The sequence below is a fragment of the Balaenoptera acutorostrata genome, chromosome 6 (genome assembly GCF_949987535.1).
Source record: "Balaenoptera acutorostrata chromosome 6, mBalAcu1.1, whole genome shotgun sequence".
NCBI lineage: Eukaryota > Metazoa > Chordata > Mammalia > Artiodactyla > Balaenopteridae > Balaenoptera > Balaenoptera acutorostrata.
This window is the reverse complement of record NC_080069.1, coordinates 86,314,242-86,337,175: the sequence shown is the minus strand read 5'-3', so window position 1 is coordinate 86,337,175 and position 22,934 is coordinate 86,314,242. Positions and strand designations below refer to the sequence as shown.

Here is a 22,934-nt window from a genome sequence, read left to right as displayed (position 1 = left end):
ATTCACTCAGTGACGACGTATGGGTGTCCATTTTGAACCATTCACCTGCCATGACTGTCTCCATGGCCAATTCCTGTGTCAGCTGGACATCTTGAGCCAGGTATTGAGTCTTGTTTATCTGTTTACCCCAGCATTTTACAGTGCTGAGCTACAGTAGGTGCTCCATAAGGCCTATTGAATGAGTTAATGAATAGATGGATCTAGTTAAAGCACTCTGTAGTTCTATGATTCTATAAGGGTAGGAGCCCTATTAAATTCTCATCACAGGAACACATTTGTATTATTTTTAAAGCAGCTGAGGTGCTGTAAAAATTTATGGTGGAGCTCAGTGCATCCTGGAAAGCATATCTGTGCCTGCACACCTCCAGAGGCCTCCTTAGCCAGAACTGCACAGGGACAATGGGGCGGAGAGGGCATCTGGGTAAACTGTCAAACAGATGCTTCTTTGGAGATTTTAGAAAGGAGAATCAGGTGACCCTGTGATGTGGCTACTATTTTGGTTAAGATATATTTTCTCTCTTTCAGTGTAATCTCATTTCTTCTCCACCGCCAAAAAAAAAAAAAAAAACCCACATAAGATACTGAGAAGGGCCCTTCTCTATGCTTCCCATTCAAGAGTGCCTGCCAAACCAATTAATACCTCCTGAATGTTATCTCCCTGCTATGTTAATGTTATGTTAATAAATGCAATTAAGATAACATTCAGGAGGTGTTAATTGGTTTGGCAGATGTACATGAATAAGAAGCACAGATATTTTGCTTTCCCTATTTATGGAGGCAGGAAGTGACACAAAGTTGGACAAAAGGAAACTTAATTTGCCTCGTCTCTTTTGATACCCCTTAGGCCTTTTCTGTTAAGTAATATATGGGATTCTTAAAAATGCAAATTTAGATGGTATTACAAAGATGAAGCGATTGTCAAATGTTGCAGAAACACTGAAATTGTCTTTGGCCACAGGAATTAACTACATGGTGTTTACTCTCTTTAAAACACTATATATGGGCTTCCCTGGTGGCGCAGTGGTTGAGAGTCTGCCTGCTAATGCAGGGGACACGGGTTCGAGCCCTGGTCTGGGAAGATCCCACATGCCACGGAGCAGCTGGGCCCGTGAGCCACAACTGCTGAGCCTGCGCGTCTGGAGCCTGTGCCCCGCAACGGGAGGGGCCGCGATAGTGAAAGGCCCACGCACCGCGATGAAGAGCGGTCCCCACTTGCCGCAACTAGAGAAAGCCCTCACACGAACCGAAGACCCAACACAGCCAAAAATAAATAAATAACGTAGCTATAAAATTAAAAAAAAAAAAAAAAAAAAAAACACTATATATGCCATATATATATATATATATATACACCACACATACACATACATACACACACTCTCTCAAAAGTGTCTATAGCATATATGCAAATAAGCTCTCATGTTAATCTATGAAGCAGATTGTTTCACAGGACTAACACCTAGACTATTCTTGATGTAATTAGTTATTTAATATATTCCAGTGACTTAAAGTTCTTTTATTCTAACTTACAACAAGATGGCAGCTTTTACTTTCTACGCTTAGAAATCACATATATATATGCGAATGTACCTTACTTAGCAAAACAGAGGTTTTCTCTGAAATTTATACAAATATATTTGTATAAATTTGTGTAGTCTTGAAGCAAAGAGATGTTACATTGTATTACCATCAAGGTCACTGTGTTCATTTCTGGAACCTGGCATTTGCCAGCACATCACATGGCCTTTGGCAGACTTAGTCTTCCCAGGACCTTATTAGGACACACCTATGATAAGAGCCCCTCTAAGAGCTGAGATCTGAGAGCATGTCAGAGCACAGACCCATTAGGGTTCCTTCCAGTCCTGGAGGGCAAATTATCAGAGTCTACTTTGTGAACCAAATGGGCAGAACTAAACTAAAACATTAGTCTTCAACCTGGACTTCAAAACAAATTGGAAGTACATTACCTCAATTCTAAGACACCATCTTCTGTAAAATGCACCAGCTCTTTAATAAGGGTTTTCCAGAGGGGGAAACAGGAGAAGAGGAAAGAGAATGAAGAAAAGGAGAAAGACCCCATTAAATTTTATATTTACTACAAGATCGAAGTCCAATTCCAGAAATGCTAAAATGTGCCTCTCAAATTAAAGAATATCAGGCATCCCCTAGAAATACAGGTAACAGTACGTAGCTAGAACATAGCCACTGCTTTGTTTCCAGTGGATTGTTTGGAGCCAATATCTGTTGCATAATTCCAGAAAGCTTACCAATCCTTTAGAAACACATGCATGTTTCTTTGCTAAATGCCCATCTGCAGCCCTTAACTGTCCCTTCATCACTTTTTGCAACGTAATTTCCTTGGACCTTACATATAAAATAATGGGACCGTTCCTAGCTTTCATCTGTGAGTATGGTAATTTCTTAAGTGATAAAGGGTCACTACTGCTCTCCAGTGACAACAGCTGAAGACTGTTATGAAATACTCTTCTAACCTGTGTGCGAGTGTGCACAAATATGTGATAGAATCATTGTGGTTCAAGTTCTTTAGGTTTTAGAATGTTGGCTCCCCTCCAGCCTAAGGAGGTGGAGGAACACTCCTGACCTCAGTGACACTGACTCAGTGTTTTGGGACAGTCCCCACCGTGGCTCTAGGCTTTGGTTGACTCTGGCATGGCAGTGAAGTCTTGACACAGATTTGACTGAGAAGCTATTTCTAGATGATTCCGTGTACCTTTGAGGGGAGGGTTGCTCACAGTGGGCACCTCTAGGCACACTGCCCCAAGAGCTCAGAAGGCTGCTCAAAGATGGGATCATGCAATAAAGTCTCATTCTCAAAGCAGTGTACTCTGACCCAGGGTTGGCAAGCATTTTCAGTTAAAAAAAAATAAAAGCAAGTTATACTCACTTTAAATTATTCCTCGGTAAAATTATTGCATTTATACTATGTGGCAGAGATTGCAAATAGATTATATCTGAGTATAATAGGCTGAATTGTGTCCTTCCAAAATTCATATGTTGAAGCCTAACCCCCAGTACCTCAGAATGTGACTTTATTTGGAGATAGGGTCTTTAAAGAGATGATTAAGCTAAAGTGGGGCCATTAGGGTAGACCCTAATCCAATCTGACTGGTGTCGTTATACGAAGAGGAAATTTGAACACACAAAAGAAGCACCAGGGATGTACATGCATAGATGAAAGGCCACATGAGGACACAGCAAGAAGCTGGCCATATGCAAGCCAAAGCAAGAAGTCTCAGAAGAAACCAAACCTGCCAACGCCTTCATCTTGGACTTGCACTCTCCAGAACTGTGAGAAATAAATTTCTGTTGCTTAAGTCATGAAGTCAGTGGTATTTTGTTATGGCAGCTCTAGGAAACTATTACACTGTGTGATTGCTCTTGGCTGCCTTAAGCACAATGTTAGAAAGGATTCTGGAGTGGCAAACGTGGGCATGAGAAGAGGAGTAGTAGAACACGTGCCGATTTAGCCATCCTTACTCCATGGGGTGGAACTGAGAAGCTTGACTACCTGTAAAATGTTTATTGTCATTCATGACACATGGTAACCAATGAATAATTTTAGCTGTAAATATTATTATTTTAAGTTTAAACATTTCTTCAATGAATAGGTCATTCAATGAATAGTGTGTAAATCTTCAACGCACAGGATATTTGGCCAGTGAGAATAATATCACACACGCACACACCCAATTTCTTCAGGGTGCTGTAGTCAACCATTCTACCCCTAAGCATGGAAAACCACTGCTTTTTTTCCTCCCTCCCTGTAGCTTCAGCTTATCCAGAATGACATATAAATGGAGTTGCATCATATGTAACTTTTTGAATTTGGCTTCTTTCATTTAGCAGAATGACTTTGAGATTCATCCAAGTTGTTGCATGTAACAAATAGTTCATTCTTTGTATGCTGAGTAGTATTCCATTGCACGGATGTACCACAGTTTGATTATCCATTCACTCATTAAAGGACATTTGGGTTGTTTCAGATTTGAGCAATTTTGAATAAAGCTGCTACAGGTTTTTGTGTGAATTTAAGTCTTCAGTTCTTTAGGGTAAATACCCAGAAATGGGATAGATGGATCATATGGTAAGTGTATGTTTAATTTTATAAGAAACTGCCAAGCTGTTTTTCAGAGTGGCTGTACCATTTTGCATTCTCATAGCAATGTATGAGAGTTTCAGTTGCTCCACAACTTCATCAAGACCTTGTATTGTCAGTTGTTTGTTTTTAATTTTAGTAATTCTAATAGGTGTGTAGTTTATCTCATGATTTTAATTTGTCTTTCCCTAATGGCTAATGCCTAATGATGCTGAGAATCTTTCCATGTACTTACTTGCCATCAATATGTCTTCTTAGACGAAGTATCTGTTGAAATTTTTTGCTTTTTTGAAAACTGGTTTGTTGTTTTCTTATTGTTGACTTTGGAAATTTCTTTATATATTCTAAGTACAAGGCCTTTGTCAAACATATGATTTGCAAATATTTTCCCCCAACCTGTGACTTGTTTTTTCATTCTCTTAACAGTAACTTTGACAATGTCTGTCTTTAACTGTGATAAGTTTAATTTATCAATTTTTCTCATATAAATCTTGCTTTTATTATATCTAAGAATTCTCTACCTAACTCAGGCCCACAAAGATTTTTTTCCCAGGTTTTCTTTAAAAGTCTTATAGCTTTATGTTTTGCATTTAGTTCTGTTACCCATTTTGAGTTAATTGTGTACAAAATGTGAAGTACAGGTCAAGGTTCATTTTTTTTTGCACATGGATGTTCAGTTGTTCAGCACCATTTATTTTTTTCAGTCTCTAAATATTTTTTTTATTGGAGTATAGTTGCTTTACAGTGTTGTGTTAGTTTCTGCTGTACAGCAAAGTGAATCAGCTATACGTATACATATATCCCCTACATTTTGGATTTCCTTCCCATTTAGGTCACCACAGAGCACTTAGTAGAGTTCCCTGTGCTATACAGTAGGTTCTCATTAGTTATCTATTTTATACTTAGTATCAATAGTGTATATATGTCAATCCCAATCTCCCAATTCATCCCACCCTGCCTTTCCCCCCTTGGTGTCCACACATTTGTTCTCTATGTCTGTGTCTCTATTTCTGCTTTGCAAATAGGTCCATTTATAACATATTTCTAAATTCCACATATATGCATTAATATACGATATTTGTTTTTCTCTTTCTGACTTACTTCACTCTGTACGACAGTCTCTAGGTCCATCCACATCTCTGCAAATGGCATGATTTTGCTCCTTCTTATGGCTGAGTAATATTCCACTGTATATATGTACCACATCTTCTTTATCCATTCCTCTGTTGAGGGACATTTAGGTTGCTTCTGTGTCCTGGCTCTTGTAAATAGTGCTGCAATGAACACTGGGGTGTTTAGCACCATTTTTTGAAGAGACTATCCTTTCTCCATGGAATTGCCTTTGTATCTTTTTCAAAACTCAACTGACCACAATTCTGTGAGTTCATTTCTCAAGTCTCTATTGCATTCCATTCATCTGAATGTCTATATTTTCATCAATATCTCATTGTCATAATAACTGTAGCTTTACAGTAAGTATTGATATCAAGTAGTAGGAGTCTACCAACTTTGTTCATTTGCAAAATTTTATTGGATATGCACCTTTGCCTTTCCATATAAATTTTAAAAATCAGTTTGCAGACACGGCTCGCCAGCTGTGGACGCTGCTGCTGTGGGGCTGCCGGCTGCGGGCCGCGGCACTGGCGGCGGCCCGGGGAGGACAACCAGTTCTGTGGCCTCGGAGGCCCCCAGCCCAGTCCTGGAGTCCCAGGCAAAGCCTGGCTTCAAGCTCCCACGATGGACGGCCGTTCAGCTCCCAGGCTACTGAGGAGCGGAAGGAGGAGCCTCCGCACTCCCTCAGCGGCAGCTCGGAGACCGGGCAGGGTTCCGCTTCCAAACATGAGCTCCAGGCTGAGACAAAGAAGCTTCTGCACATCGTTGCCCGTTCCTTGTACTCAGAAAAAGAGGTGTTTATACGGGAGCTGATCTCTAACGCTAGCGACGCCTCGGTAAAGCTGCGTCATAAGCTGGTGTCTGAAGGCCAGACGCTGCCAGAAATGGAGATTCACTTGCAGACTGACGCCGAGAAAGGCACCATCACGATCCAGGACACTGGCATCGGGACGACACAGGAGGAGCTGGTGTCCAACCTGGGAACGATTGCCAGGTCGGGGTGGAAGGCCTTTCTGGACGCGCCTCAGAGCCAGGCAGCAAGATCATCGGCCAGTTCGGAGTGGGTTTCTGCTCGGCCTTCATGGTGGCTGACAGAGTCGAGGTCTATTCTCGCTCGGTGGACGCGGGCAGCCCTGGGTACCAGTGGCTTTCAGAGGGCTCTGGGGTGTTTGAAATCGCCGAAGCCTCAGGAGTAAGAACCGGGACCAAAATCATCATCCACCTCACGGCAGACAGCAGAGAGTTCACCAGCGAAGCTCGGGTTGGAGATGTGGTGACAAAGTACAGCAACGTTGTCAGCTTCCCCTTGTACCTGAACGGAAGGCGCATTAATACCCTGCAGGCCATCTGGCTGATGGACCCCAAGGATGTGGGCGAGTCGCAGCACGAGGAATTCTACCGCTACATCGCTCAGGCCCATGACAAGCCCCCACCCTGCACTACAAGACGGACGCACCTCTCAACATCCGCAGCATCTTCTACGCGCCAGAATCGAAACCAACCATGTCTGACGTGAGCCGGGAGCCGGGCTCCACTATTTCGCTGTACAGCCGCCGGGTCCTCATCCAGACCAAGATGGGGGCCGCCCGGCACTTCCTGCGCATGCGGCAGCTGGCCGAGCCCCCGGAGGAGCGCGATCAGCTGCTGCAGCCCACGCTGGAGATCCACCCCAGGCACACGCTCATCAGGAAGCTCAATCAGCTGAGAGACAGCGAGCCTGACCTGGCCCAGCTGCTGGTGGATCAGATCTACGAGAACGCCATGATCACAGCGGGGCTCGACGATGACCCGGGACCCATGGTGAGCCACCTGAACCACCTGATTGTCAAGGCCCTGGACTGACACTGACAGCTGTGAAAGCCCCAGGTCCTCCTGCAGTGTTAGGGCTGCAGGAGAGGGGACAGTGGAACCGTGGGACAAGGTAGCCTGAGACAGTCACGGCGGGGGGGGGGGGGGGGGGGGGGATGGGGACAATGACCCAGGAAGGACTGGATGCTGCCGATAAGAACACCTGCTTTTGAGCTTTATTTACTTAAAAAAAAAGTTTGCCAATAAGTGCAAACATACTTGCTAGGATTTTTATTGGAATTGGACCAAATACATAGATCAAAAAGAGGAGAATTGACATCTTAAGTATACCGAGTCTTCTAATCCATGAATAGTCTTCTTTTTATTCATTTTATCAGTGTTTTATAGTTTTAAGCATACAGATCCTGATAAATTTATACCCAAATATTTATTGATTTGGGGCGCTATTGTAAATGGTACTTATTTTCAATTTTGGTTTCCAATTGTTTATTGTCATTACAGGCATACCTCAGCAATATTGTGGGTTTTGTTCCAGACCAACCAAGCCAAATGTCGCAATAAAGTGAGTCACATAATTTTTTTGATTCCCAGTGCATATAAAAGTTATGTTTACACTATCCTGAAGTCTATTAGGTTGGCAATAGCATTATGTCTAAAAAAACAAGTACATACCTTAATTTTAAAATACATTAGTGCTGGGGTTCCCTGGTGGCACAGTGGTTAAGAATCTGCCTGCCAATGCAGGGGACATGGGTTCTAGCCCTGGTCCACGAAGATCCCACATGCTGCGGAGCAACTAAGCCAGTGTGCCACAACTACGGAGCCTGTGTTCTAGAGCCCACAAGCCACAACTACTGAGCCCTTGCACCACAACTACCGAAGCCCACGCACCACAACTACTGAAGCCCACACACCTAGAGCCCATGCTCCACAACAAGAGAAGCCCGCACACCACAACAAAGAGTAGCCCCTGCTCGCCACAACTAGAGAAAGCCCGTGAGCAGCAATGAAGACCCAACACAGCCAAAAATAAATAAATGAAAAATTAAAAATAAATAAATAAAAATACATTAGTGCTAAAGAATGCTAACCATCATTTAAGCCTTCAGCAAGTCTTAATAGTAACATGAAAAATCACTAATCACAGATCACCATAACAAATATAATAATGAAAAAGTTTGACATGTTGTGAGAATTACCAGAATGTGACACAGAGACATGAAGTGAGCAAAAAATGGCATTGATAGACTTGCTCAACACAGGGATGCCACAAACCTTCAATCTGTAGAAAACGCAGTATCTGTGATGGACAATAAGTGAAGTTCAATAAAACAAGATATTCCTTTATATAGGAATACAATTGCTTTTTGCATTTTAATCTCATAGCTTGAGACCTTACCAAACTCACTTTTAAGTTCTAGGAGCATTTTTGTAGATTCTTTGAGACCTTCTTCTTAGGCAGTAAAGTCATCCAGAAAGTTTTATTTTCCATTCTGAATGCCTTTTCTTTTTCTTGCCTTGTTGCACTGGCTAGGAGTTCCATTATGAATGTTGAGTAGAAGTGGTAGGGCAGACATCCTTACCTCATTAAATATAATGTTGGCTACAAGATTCTATAGATATCCTTAATCATGTAAAACAAGTTCCCTTTTATTCCTAGAGTACTGATAATTTTATCATGAATAAATGTTGAATTATATCAAAAGATTTTTCTGCAAGTATTAAAATAATCAAGTGATTTTTCTTCTTTTGCCTGTTAATGTAGTAAATTACAATAATAAATTGACTGTTAAAACAACCTAGCATTCCCAGGATAAACCCTATTTTGTTGTAATGTATTACATTTTTACATATGACTGGATTCCATTTGCAAATATTTTGTTGAGAATTGGAGCATCTATGTTCATGAAGATCTATAGTTTTCTTGTATTGTCTTTGTTTTGGTATCAGGTAATTCTGGCTTCATAAAATGAGCTGGGAAGTGTCCTGCCCTCTTTTATTTTCTGGAAGAGGTTTTATATAATTGTTATAATTTCTTCCATAAATGTTTGGTAGGATTCACCAGTTAAATGACTTGGGCCTGGAGTTTTCTTTCTAAGAAAGTCTGTAACTACAAATTAAATTTCTCTCACAGAAATCAAACTATTCATGTAATTTATTTCTTCATGAATTTTGTAATTTCTGTTTTTCAAGGAATTGGTACATTTCATCTATGTTGTCATATTTATGGACATAGAATTGTTCATAGCATTTCCTTATTATACTTTCAGTATCTCTAGGGTTTGTAGTGATACCCTCTCTTTCGTTCTTGAGATTGGAAATTTATGGCATCTCTCTCTTTCCTTTTCTTGGTCATCTGGCCAGATGTTTATCTTTTTTTATTATTATTATTTCAAAGAACTAGATTTTAGTTATATTAATTTTCTCTAATGTTTGTTTTCAATTTCATTGATTTCTGTTCTTTGTAATTTTCTTTTTTCTGCTAGCTTTGAGTTTAGTTTGTCCTTTTTTTAGTTTCTTAAAGTGAAAACATAGATTATTGATTTGAGGCCTTTCTTCTTTTCTAATGTAAGCATTTTTAGCACTATAAATTTTCCTCTAAGCACTGTTTTAGCTGCACGGATTTTAATATGTTAATTTTCATTCAGTTCAAAATATCTTAAAATTTCCTAGGAGGTTTCTTTGACCCATGAATTATTTAGAAGTATATTTTTAGTTTCTAAATATTTGGAGTTTTCCATATATCTTTCTATAATTGTAGTTTAATTTTGCTATGACCAGAAAACATACTTCATATGATCTCAATTCTTTTAAAATTGTTCAGGTTTGTTTTATGGCCCAGGATATGGTATATCTTGGTGAATGTTCCTTGTGCACTTGAAAAGAATGTGTATTCGGCTGTTGTTGTGTTTAGAGTTCTACAAAAGTCAAATAGTTGATAGTGTTGTTCAGATCTTCTATATACTTGCTGGTTTTCTGTCTACTTGTATTGATTACTGAGAGGATTTTGAGGTCTCTAAGTATAATAGATTTGTACATTTCTCCACTCAATTTTATCAGGTTTTATTGTGTATCTTGAAGCTCTGCTTTTAGGTGTACACTATTAGGATTGTTATATCTTCTTGCCAAGCTGACATTTCTTATCAGTATATAACGTCCTTGGTATTTTTCCTTGATCTGATATTAATAAAGCCACTCCAGCTTTCTTTTTATTAGTATTTATACTGTATACATGCTTGCATTACTTTGTTTTAAACTTGTCTATATTCTATAGTCCATTCTCTATGTCTACATCTTTATTCCTGCCCTGCATCTAGGTTCATCAGTACCATTTTTTTTTTTGAGATTCCATATATATGCGTTAGCATACAGTATTTGTTTTTCTCTTTCTGACTTACTTCACTCTGTATGACAGACGCTAGGTTCATCCATCTCACTACAAGTAACTCAATTTCGTTTCTTTTTATGGTTGAGTAATATTCCATTGTATATATGTGCCACATCTTCTTTATCCATTCATCTGTCGATGGACATTTAGGTTGGTTCCATGTCCCACCTATTGTAAACAGTGCTGCAATAGAACACTGTGGTGCATGTCTCTTTTTGAATTATGGTTTTTTCGGGGTATATGCCCGGTAGTAGGATTGCTGGCACATATGGTAGTTCTATTTTTAGTTTTTGAAAAAATCTCCATACTCTTTTCCATAGTGGTTGTATCAATTTACATTCCCACCAACAGTGCAGGAGGGTTCTCTTTTCACCACACCCTTTCCAGCATTTATTGTTTCTAGATTTTTTTGATAATGGTCATTCTGACCGGTGTGAGGTGATACCTCATTGTAGTTTTGATTTGCATTTCTCTAATAATTAGTGATGTTGAGCATCTTTTCATGTGCCTCTTGGCCATCTGTATGTCTTCCTTGGTGAAATGTCTATTTAGGTCTTCTGCCCATTTTTTAATTGGATTGTTTGTTTTTTTGATATTGAGCTCCATGACCTGTTTGTATATTTTGGAGATTAATCCTTTGTCCGTTGTTTCATTTACAAATATTTTCTCCCATTCTGAGGGTTCTTTTTGTCTTGTTTATGGTTTCCTTTGCTGTGCAAGAGCTTTTAAGTTTAATTAAGTCACATTTGTTTATTTTTGTTTTTATTTCTGTTACTCTAGGAGGTGGGTCTAAAAAGATCTTGCTGTGGTTTATGTCAAAGAGTGTTTTTCCTATATATTCCTCTAAAAGTTTTATAGTGTCTGGTCGTACATTTAAGTCTTTAATCCATTTGGAGTTTATTTTTGTGTATGGTGTTAGGGAGTGTTCTAATTTCATTCTTTTACATGTAGCTGTCCAGGTTTCTCAGCAACATTTATTGAAGAGGCTCTCTTTTCTCCATTGTATGTTCTTGCCTCCTTTGTCGTAAATTAGGTGCCCATAGGTGCATGGGTATATCTCTGGGCCTTCTATCCTGTTCCATTGAGCTATATTTCTGTTTTTCTGCCAGCACCATACTGTCTTGATTACTGTAGCTTTGTGGTATAGTCTGAAGTCGGGGAGCCTGATTCTTCCAACTCCGTTTTTCTTTCTCAAGATTGCTTTGGCTATTTGGGGTCTTTTGTGTTTCCATACGAATTGTAAGATTTTTTGTTCTAATTCTGTGAAGAATGCCGTTGGTAGTTTGATTGGGATTGCATTGAATCTGTAGATTACTTTGGGTAGTATAGTCATTTTCACAATATTGATTCTTCCAATCCAAGAACATGGTATATTTCTCCATCTGTTTATGTCACCTTTTCATCAGTGTTTTATAGCTTTCTGAGTACAAGTCTTTCACCTTCTTAGGCAGGTTTATTCCTAGGTATTTTATTCTTTCTGTCGCAATGGTAAATGGGAGTGTTTCCTTAATTTCTCCTTCTGATTTTTCATTGTTGGTATATAGGAATACCAGAGATTTCTGTGCATTAATTTTGTATCCTGCAACCTTACCAAATTCACTGATTTTTCTAGTAGTTTTCTGGTGGCATCTTTAGGATTTTCTATGTAGAGTTTCATGTCATTGGCAAATAGTGACAGTTTTACTTTTTCCTTTCCAATTTGTATTCCTTTTGTTTCTTTTTCTTCTCTGATTGCTGTGGCTAGGACTTCCAAAACTATGTTCAATAAGAGTGGTGAGGGCTTCCCTGGTGGCGCAATGGTTGAGAATCTGCCTGCTAATGCAGGAGACACGGGTTCGAGCCCTGGTCTGGGAAGATCCCACATGCCACGGAGCAGCTGGGCCCGTGAGCCACAGCTGCTGAGCCTGCGCGTCTGGAGCCTGTGCCCCGCAACGGGAGGGGCCGCGATAGTGAAAGGCCCGCGCACCGCGATGAAGAGCAGTCCCCACACCGCGATGAAGAGTGGCCCCCACTTGCCGCAACTAGAGAAAGCCCTCGCACGAACCGAAGACCCAACACAGCCAAAAATAAATAAATAAATAAATAAATAATAAATAAATAAAATTTAAAAAAAAAAAAAAAAAAAAAATAAGAGTGGTGAGAGTGGACATCCTTGTCCTGTTCCTGATCCTAGTGGAAATGCTTTCAGTTTTTCACCATTGAGTATGATGCTTGCTGTGGGTTTGTCATATATGGCCTTATTTTGTTGAAGTCGGTTCTCTCTATGCCCATTTTCTGGAGAGTTTTTATCATAAATGGGTGTTGAATTTGGTCAAAAGCTTTTTCTGCATCTATTGAGATGATCATATGGTTTTTATTCCTTAATTTGTTAATGTGCTGTATCACATTGATGGATTTGCATATATTGAAAAATCCTTGCATCCCTGAGATAAATCTCACTTGATCATGATGTATGATCCTTTTTTTTTTTTTTTTTTTTTTAAAGGATTTTCTTATTTATTTATTTATTTATTTATTTATTTATTTTTGGCTGTGTTGGGTCTTCGGTTCGTGCGAGGGCTTTCTCCAGTTGCGGCAAGCGGGGGCCACTCTTCATCGCGGTGCGGGGACCGCCCTTCATCGCGGTGCGCGGGCCTTTCTCTATCGCGGCCCCTCCCGTCGCGGGGCACAGGCTCCAGACGCGCAGGCTCAGCAATTGTGGCTCACGGGCCCAGCTGCTCCGTGGCATGTGGGATCTTCCCAGACCAGGGCTCGAACCCGTGTCCCCTGCATTAGCAGGCAGATTCTCAACCACTGCGCCACCAGGGAAGCCCCCATATGATCCTTTTAATGTGCTGTTGGATTCTGTTTGCTAGTATGTTGTTCAGGATGTTTGCATCTATGTTCATCAGTGATATTGGTCTATAATTTTTTTGTGATACCTTTTTCTGGTTTTGGAATCAGGGTGATGGTGGCTTCATAGAATGAATTTGGGAGGGTTTCTCCCTCTGTAATTTTTTGGAAGAGTTTGAGAAGGATCAGTGTTAGCTCTTCTCTAAATGTTTGATAGAATTCGCCTGTGAAGCCACCTGGCCCTGGACTTTTGCTTGTTGGAAGATTTTTAATTACAGTTTCAATTTCATTACTTGTGATAGGTCTGTTTTTATTTTCTAATTCTTCCTGGTTCAGTCTTGGAAAATTGCACCTTTCTGAGAATTTGTCCATTTCTTCATGGTTGTCCATTTTATTGGCATATAGTTGTTTGTAGTAGTCTCTTATAATCCTTTGTATTTCTGAGGTGTCAGTTGTGATTTCTCCTTTTTCATTTCTAATTTTATTGATTTGCATCCTCTCCCTTTTTTTCTTGATGAGTCTGGCTAAGAGTTTATCAATTTTGTTTATCTTCTCAAAGAACCAGCTTTTAGTTTTATTGATCTTTGCTATTATTTTCTTCATTTTTATTTCATTTATTTCTGCTCTGATATTTATGATTTCTTTCCTTCTACTGACTTTGGGTTTTCTTTGTTCTTTCTCTTGTTGTTTTAAGTGTAGGGTTAGATTGTTTATTTGAGATTTTTCTTGTTTCTTGAGGTGAGATTGAATTGCTATAAACTTCCCCCTTAGAACTGCTTTTGCTGCGTCCCATAGGTTTTGGGTCGTCGTGTTTTCGTTGTCATTTGTTTCTATGTATTTTTTTGATTTCTTCAGTGATCTCTTGGTTATTTAGTAGCACACTGTTTAGCCTCCATGTATTTGTGTTTTTTACAGGTTTTTTCCTGTACTTGATTTCCAATCTCATAGCGTTGTGGTCAGAAAAGATGCTTGATATGATTTCAATTTTCTTAAATTTTCCAAGCCTTGATTTATGACCCAAGATGTGACCTATCCTGGAGAATGTTCCATGTGCACTTGAAAAGCAAGTGTATTCTGCCACTTTTGGGTGGAATATTCTATAAATATCAATTAGATATATCTGGTCTATTGTGTCATTTAAAGGTTGTGTTTCCTTATTTATTTTCTGTTTGGATGATCTGTCCATTGGTGTAAGTGGGGTGTTAAAGTCCCCTACTATTATTGTGTTACTGTCGATTTCTCCTTTTATGGTTGTTAGCATTTGCCTTATGTATTGAGGTGCTCCTATGTTGGGTGCATAAACATTTAGAATTGTTATATCTTCTTCTTGGATTGATCCTTTGATCATGAGGTAGTGTCCCTCCTTATCTCTTGTAACAGTCTTTATCTTAAACTCTATTTTATCTTATATGAGTATTGCTACTCCAGCTTTCTTTTGATTTCCATTTGCAGGGAGTATCTTTTTCCATCCCTTCACTTTCAGTCTATATGTGTCCCTAGGTCTGAAGTGGGTCTCTTGTAGACAGCATATATATGGGTCTTGTTTTTGTATCCATTCAGCCAGCCTGTGTCTTTTGGTTGGGGCATTTAATCCATTTACATCCAAGGTTATTATCGATATGTATGTTCCTATTACCATTTTCTTAATTGTTTGGGGTTTGTTTTTGTGGGTCTTTTTCTTCTCTTGTGTTTCCACTTAGAGAAGTTTCTTCAGCATTTGTTGTAAAGCTAGTTTGGTGGTGCTGAATTCTCTTAGCTTTTGTTTGTCTGAAAAGTTTTTGACTTCTCCATCGAATCTGAATGAGATCCTTGCTGGGTAGAGTAAACTTGGTTATAGGTTTTCTCTTTCATCACTTTAAGTATATCCTGCCACTCCCTTCTGGCCTGCAGAGTTTCCACTGAAAAATCAGCTGATAACCTTATGGGGATTCCTTTGTATGTTATTTTTTGCTTTTCCCTTGTTGCTTTTAATATTTTTTCTTTGAATTTAATTTTTGTTAGTTTGATAAATATGAGCCTTAGTGTGTTTTTCCTAGGGTTTATCCTGTATTGGACTCTCTGTGCTTCCTGGACTTGGGTGACTACTTCCTCTCCCATGTTAGGGAAGTTTTCCACTGTAATCTCTTCAAATATTTTCCCAGACACTTTCTTTTTCTCTTCTTCTTCTGGGACTCCTATAATTTGAATGTTGGTGCATTTAGTGTTGTCCCAGAGGCCTCTGAGATTGTCTTCAATTCTTTTCATTCTTTTTTCTTTATTCTGTTCCTTGGCAGTTATTTCCACCATAACTGGATCCATGTTTACTTTTAAAACTTTGAAATGTTTTGTATCCCATGTGCACCCATCTTCCATTTTATTCCTCTCCCTTGACCCCAGAGTTAAGCCCTAAATTAAATTTGGTGTTTATCACTCCCATACATGTCTTCCTACTTTTACTATATATGTATGTCTGCTCAGGCTGATATAACAAAATACCACAGACTGGGTAGTTTAAACAACAGAAATTTATTTTCTCAAACTTCTGGATGCTGGACACCCAAGATCAAGGCACCAGCAGAGTTGGGGTTTGTTGATTCCTCTTGTCCTGGCTTATAGACACCCACTTTCTTGCTGTGTCCTCCATGGCCTTTTTCTGTGCTTGTGCATGCACATACTAGATGGGGGGGAGGAGGAGAGGGAGAGAGATATCTCTACTGTCTCTGCCTCTTTTTATAAGGATTACCAGTCCTTTCAAATTAGAACTCTACCTTAAAGATCTCATTTAACCTTAATAAATTCCTTAAGGGTCCTATCTCCAAATATAGTCACATTGAGGTGTTAGGGCTTCAACATATGAATTGTAGGGGACATAATTCAATCCATAACAGTATGGATCCCTAAAAATTAATAGATAGATAGATAGATAGACATACAAACACTGTGGTAAAAGATGATATAAGCATATATATTTACCTCAACTAATGAAACTTAAGGAAATTGCTATTGGTAATTTTCCATTTAATAGTTGTGCTTTCCTCAACCAAAACCCCTAATTTTATCAATCCTGTTTTCACTAATTTTTCCAAACTCTGAGAAAAATCTGGGTGAGTCTAAGTTACAAAGTAGAAAAGTGATCTCTGAGACTTGATAATATACAATGTGATAAAAATTATGTATTTTATATTCTTCAACTTTATATCCATATACCTTAAGTCTCTCTTGTGTGAAACAAGTATTATGTAATCATAATAATTAAAATTAAAATGTTGTTTTGAGATGAAGACAAGAATTTTATCTCCTAGCTTTTTAATAAAAAGCGTTTCTTGGGAGTTCCCTGGTGGTCCAGTGGTTAGGACGCAGTACTTTCACTGCTGTGGCCTGGGTTCAATCCCTGGTTGGGAAACCAAGATCCCGCAAGCCACATGGTGTGGCAAAAAAAATAAAATAAATTTTAAAAAAGTGTTTCTTTTTGAAAAAAAAATCCTTTATTAAAAATTATGTAGATGTATGTGGAACCTAGAAAAATGGTACAGATGAGCCGGTTTGCAGGGCAGAAGTTGAGACACAGATGTAGAGAATGGACATATGGACACCAAGGGGGGAAAACTGCGGTGGGGTGGGGATGGTGGTGTGCTGAATTGGGCGATTGGGATTGACATGTATACACTGATGTGTATAAAATTGATGCCTAATAAGAACCTGCAGTATAAAAAAACAAACAAACAAAACAACTAATACTAAACTTTCATTGGGTTATTTGTATGGAAATATGTTAATATAAATGTTTCAGACATTACATGAAATTTCTAAAAATCTTATATGTTCTGGTATAATGTTATAAGTAATAATCCTAGTTATTACGTTAAAATGTATATCTCAGAAATAACTAATTTTCTTGTCAACTGCATTATTATGAACTTTCATCAAATCTTTAACTGTGGTCATTTTTAAGTCTTTTGTCATTTACAGACAGTTCTGGGTGTACTCTGATGCTTTTGCAAATATGTTCCTATAAAAGGGTTTCATCTTCAAGAAATTCATGGAAAAGACTCTGACAAGTACAGGTTTCTGGTAACTGACTGTACTGCTGAACTGAATGAATAAGCATTTTCAGAACTCTAATGAAAAACTGATGAACTCATAAAAGTGCTAAAAAAGATCAAGATAAAAAAAAATTAATTACATGGGACTGAGTGAATTGATGAGGATGAGTATAATTTTTGTGACTTTCTGTCTGAATTAAAAAAAAAAAAATCCCACAAGGTCTCAGAGGCAAAGAATACACAAATCAATTTTCACTGCAAAGTAAAGGAGCTGTTACAGTGGAGGATTACTGGACTGAATGTCAATATTATGACATAGTATGAGTGTGTTTCATGTTTGGTAATTGCAATCATTGTTGCTTTTGTTGTGGTCATCCATGTACAATGCTTGGTGTCAGTCTATTTATCTCTTGTAAAAATAAAATACAGTGTGTGTGTGTGAAAAAAAAAAAAAGACAAGGTCAAAATGGGGTTAAACTCAGAACTTAAAAACCAAGTCAACAATGTTCCCTGCAAATCACTAGCCTCCAGGGCCTCCCCTAGGGGGACCAGCACGGAATTTGGTCCTAAAGAAGGGATTGACAAATACACACTACTATATGTAAAATAGATAACTAATAAGGACCTACTGTATAGCACAGGGGACTCTACTCAATACTCTGTAATGACCTAAATGGGAAAAGAACCTTAGAAGAGTGGATATTTGTATATGTACAAATGATTCACTTTGCTGTACAGCAGAAAGTAACACAACATTGTAACTCAACGATACGCCAATAAAAATTAAAAAAAAAAATTACATTTACATGGCAAAAATACATCATTTAAGCACAGCCAAATGAGTACTTGGAACAAAATATCTGTAACAACATACTATAGTTAAAGGGTTACTTTCCCTAATATATAAAGAACTCTATAATAAAGTCAAGGAGATGAAGGTTAAAAGCTCAACAGAAAAGGGACATGGTCAACTAATCTTTGACCAAGGCACCAAGAAAACTCAATGGGGAAAGGATAGTCTCTTCAATAAATGTTGTTGGAAGAGACAGATATACAGACCCAAAAGAATGAAACTAAGTCCCTATCTTACACCACACACAAGAATCAACTCAAAATGGATCAAAGGCTTAAATGTAAGACCCGAGATGATAAGACTCCTAGAAGAAAACATATGGGAAGAGCTGCTTGGCCTTGGTCTTGGCGATTATTTATTTACTTTTGATTTGATACCAAAGGCACAAGCAACAAAAGCAAAAATACACAAGTGGGACTACACAAATGAAAAAGTTTCTGCATAGCAAAGGAAACAATCAACAAAATAAAAAGGCAACCTATGGAATGGGAGAAAATATTTGTAAATCATATATCCAATAAGGGGTTAATGTCCAAAATATATAAGGTACTCACACAACTCAATAGCAAAATAAAATAAAATAAAGTAACCTGATTTTAAAAATGGGCAAAGGACATGAACAAACATTTTTCCAAAGAAGACATACGAACGGACAACAGGTATACGAAAAGATGCTTCACATCACTAATCATCAGGGAAATGCAAATCAAAGTGACAATGAGATATCACCTCATACCTGTTAGGATGGCTAGCATATAAAGTCAAAAGATAGCAAATGTTGGCAAAGATATGGAGAAAAGGGACCCTGTGCACTGTCGGCGGGAATGTAAATTGGGGCAGCCGCTATGGAAACCAGTATGGAGGTTCCTCAAAACATAAAAAATGGAACTTCCGTATGACCCAGTAATCCCACTTCTGGAGGTACATCTGAAGGAAATGAAATCACTATGTTGAAGAGACATCTGCATTCCTATGTTCACTGCAGCATTATTCATGGTAGCCAAGATACGGAAACAACCTAAGTGTCCATCGATAGATGAATGGATCAAGAAAATGTGGTATACGTACATAATGGAATATTATTCCGCCTTAAAAAAGAAGGAAATCCTGCCATTTGTGGCAACATGTATGAACCCGGAGGACATTATGCTGAGTGAGATAAGCCAGACACAAAAAGACAAATACTGTCTCATCTCACTTCTGTGGGACTCTAAAAACGCTGAACTCATAGTAACAAAGAGTAGAATGGTAGTTACCAGGGCCTTGGGGATGAGGGGAATGGGGAGATGTTGGTCAAAAGGTAAAAACTTTTAGTTAGAAGATGAATAAGCTTTAGGGACCTAACGTACAGCATGGTGACTAGAGTTAACGATAATGTTTTGTACACTTTAAATTTGCTAAGACAGTAGATCTCAGTGTTCTCACCACATGCACAAAAAAGTAACTATGAGTTAATTAGCTTGATTGTGGCGATCATTCCACGATGTATATGTATATCAAAATATCATATTATACACCTTAAATATATACAAATTTTACTTGTCTATGATACCCCAATAAAACTAGAAAAAAAATTATGTAGAGAAGAAAAATGTAATTTATAAAGCCTTTTGATTAGTCAAGTTTAGTGTAATGGAAAAAAAGTTCTAATCCATATCCAGCACTGGAGCCATCATATTTCCATTTTATAGTCAACTGGATAAATTTTCTTTCATTCCACCTCTCAGAATTTGTCCTTTTGAGGCAGGCAAACAACTCAGCCTTGGCAATACTGTTTCTCATTTAGCAATCTATTTCAGACTTATTCTTGGCAATTAACAATGACCTCGCATTGCTGACACATTTTCAGTATGTGCGTGGCTGTGTATGAAATGTTGCTATCTTCCTACATTGCTCTCCCCTTTGTTCATCAACCTTGTCTTGTCTGCTACTCTGCCTTGCAGCTCTAATTGTTTTTACTCCTTTGAAACCATATGAGAAAAGAAGGTCCTAAATGAATAGTCTCCCTTTCCAGTCCTTGCTGCCAGCTTAGAAAATTTCCAGTTTCTTCCTCCCTGAATATTTTTGGTTTTGTTAAGATGTTTTTTCTTCCCATCGAGCCTAGTCAAGACCTAGGCCCACCCAATCGTCTTCCAGCAGGAATACCCCCAAAGCCTTCGGATGCCATAATGGAAGAGCATGAGGTTCTAAATAAGAACACTTGATATAAGTCATAATCCTGCCACTTCCTAGCTAAAGACCCTTGAGCAAATCACTGAGCCACTCTGGGATTCAGTTTCCTCATCTGTAAATATGGGGGTGATCATTATATCTAACTTTTAGGGTTGTTTTAAAGGATTAAATAAATATATATAAATGTTCTTGAGAAGTGTAATTCAGTGATATTGACTTCAGTTCAATAAACATTTGTTAGTAACTAACAGGGGTGGCAAACTCAAAAGACTATAGGTAATGTCAATACATGCAGCAGGCAGGGTTCCATGCATTAGGGAGCAGGGAGAATGTGTGTCTGGAGAACTAGAGGTCACAAGCCTGTCTGAGGAGGATAACCACTGCTCAGTCCCAGCCCACAGTTTTCATCTGCCACATAGTATGGCAGGCCCCAGAAATGCAAAGAAAAATATCTGGTGTGTGGTAGATTTTGCAATGCACTGCTCCATCCCCCTTCAGGAAATGAAGTGCTGTCCCAGCTGCAGAAAGTGCTGTCAGCAGATGGCCTTCAGCTGTCAACCACTGCAAGGATTGCTTCAGCTGCAGAGCTGCCTCTTCCAATGTCATGCCCCTTCCTGGGATTGCCCACGCCAAATGATTGATCAGGTAAGGGAGGCCCGGCCATCCCATGCCAATTTAGAACAACTCTGAAAGGGCAGTCAGCTCCAGACCTCTTTATGGTGTTGGATGAGGCAGCTGGGTTTGCAACAGGGCTTGATTTCTCCCTTGGCCCACTCCTGCTGCCTTCTCCTTTCCACAGGTGTTCATCCCAAGGGCGCTCCTGAATAAACATCTTGTACACTAAAGTCTGTCTCAGAATCTGCTTCCTGGGGAATCCAACCTGCAATACAATTCTTGAACTAATGAAACAATTTTTGTGGTAAGCTAGGTAGACAGATGATATCAATATCATGTAAGTGCTAGGATAAATATACACGCAAAAGCTACGGGAAGGAAGGAGGGAGGGAGCATCTAGTTCAACCAAGGGGACTCAAGTTAAGTCTTTCCAGAGCAGACAAGCTTGAGATTACTTTTGAAGGCTAATTAGGCTGTAACCAGATAAAGAAGAGGGAACAGATATTCCAGGTAGAGAAAGAAAAGGCTAAAAGCAAACAGCAAACAGATATCCAAGGAATAGAGACTCGGGTATCCATGAAGGACCACCAGCAACTTGTTCTAATAAAACTTAATAGAATAGAACCTAAAAGAATTAATAGAACATAAATTCTAAACTGGGGATTGGCATGAGATAAAGCGAGAGAGAAAAGTTATAATTTAAGAGCTTGGTCTTGATCCAGTAGATAATTCTTCCTAGCTCTTTGGAACTTGTTCTTTCTTTCCCCCAACAAGCTTTACATGTTGGTCCTTCATGGAACCTATTTTCATTCAATAGGACTGTCTTGAGAAACCTCATCTCTTGACATAATTCAAAATCTAGATCTGAACATCCAACTCAAAGTCTCCACTTGAATGGCCTACAAGAACCACAAATTGGATGTGTCCAAAATTGAGTTCATTACCTGATGTTCCTACACCTCATCTTCTTGAATTCCCTACCCCGGTGAACATTAGCACTGTCTACCCAGTTGCCCAAACCAGAGTCCTAGGCATCAGTCTTGATCTCTTTCTCTCCTTCACCCTCCAAGTTCAATCCTTCAATGTCTCCTATGAATAATACCACTTTAATATATTTTGGATCATTCTGTATCTACCACTACTTCCTGAGTTCAGTAAAAGCTCTTAACAACTGGCTAATCTGCCTCCAATTTTACCCCTTTCAAATCTCTTTTCCAAACAACTATAAGAGTAATCCTTCCAAAACACAAATCTGATCATGCCAATCCTCAGCTTAAAGTCCTCTGGGGTCCTCATAATCTTTGAGATGAAGTCCAAAGTCCTTAAAACTCTTCATCATCTGACCAGTGATTTCATACTTTCTGCTTTGCCCACACTATATTACTTTAAATTCTTTCAGCTCTTTATGCTCTCTCTTGCTTTTAGGATGTGCACCAGGTTGCACTCATAGCCTGAAATATCTTTCCCTACCTGTCTCTCCTCCTCTCCTTCCTTTTACCTGATTAACTCCTATCAGCCCTTCAGGGCTAAGCTTAGGTGTTAATTTCTCCAGGGAGTTTTCTCTGCCACTCTTACCCTTATTATGAGATAAGTGCCTGGTTTATAATTCTATCTATCTATACTTACTTCTCTCTACCATGAGATTATAATTGAAGGCAGAGAACATGTCTTATTCATTTCTGAATTTCTAACATTTAGCATAATATATGGCACATAATAGTTTACAATAAATATTTTCTTAATAAATGAATGAATGAAACAGAATTTGATATTTAAATGCACACTCTGATGGCAATGTGGGTCACAGTTTCAAGAGGGAACTTACTAGAGGCCGGAAGACAGGTTACAAGAAGTAGTAATGACCTAAACCAGAAAACTGGGAGTAGAAATAAAGAAAAAAAGGAGTTAGAGAGAGAAATATCTTGGAGGTAAAATGAGCAGAATTGGTGATAGGACATTGGGGTGAGAGAAAGATTGTGGTATAAAATGATTCCTAGATTTCTGACTTGGGCA

The 22,934-nt window shown here is 38.9% G+C and overlaps 2 protein-coding genes across 2 annotated transcripts in view; one reads left to right on the top strand and one right to left on the bottom strand.

The window, feature by feature from the left end:
• Window positions 1-7,072, top strand: part of LOC103006212 (heat shock protein 75 kDa, mitochondrial-like) — a 74,983-nt gene extending 67,911 nt beyond the window's left edge. Inside the window, 3 exon segments of the mRNA XM_028166521.2 lie at window positions 5,692-6,262; window positions 6,265-6,657; window positions 6,660-7,072. Of these exon segments, the coding sequence (XP_028022322.2) occupies window positions 5,692-6,262; window positions 6,265-6,657; window positions 6,660-7,072 (1,377 nt within the window).
• Window positions 1-22,934, bottom strand: part of LOC103019235 (spermatogenesis-associated protein 31D4-like) — a 215,289-nt gene that overhangs the window by 127,442 nt on the left and 64,913 nt on the right. The gene's annotated exons all lie outside the window — the stretch shown is intronic.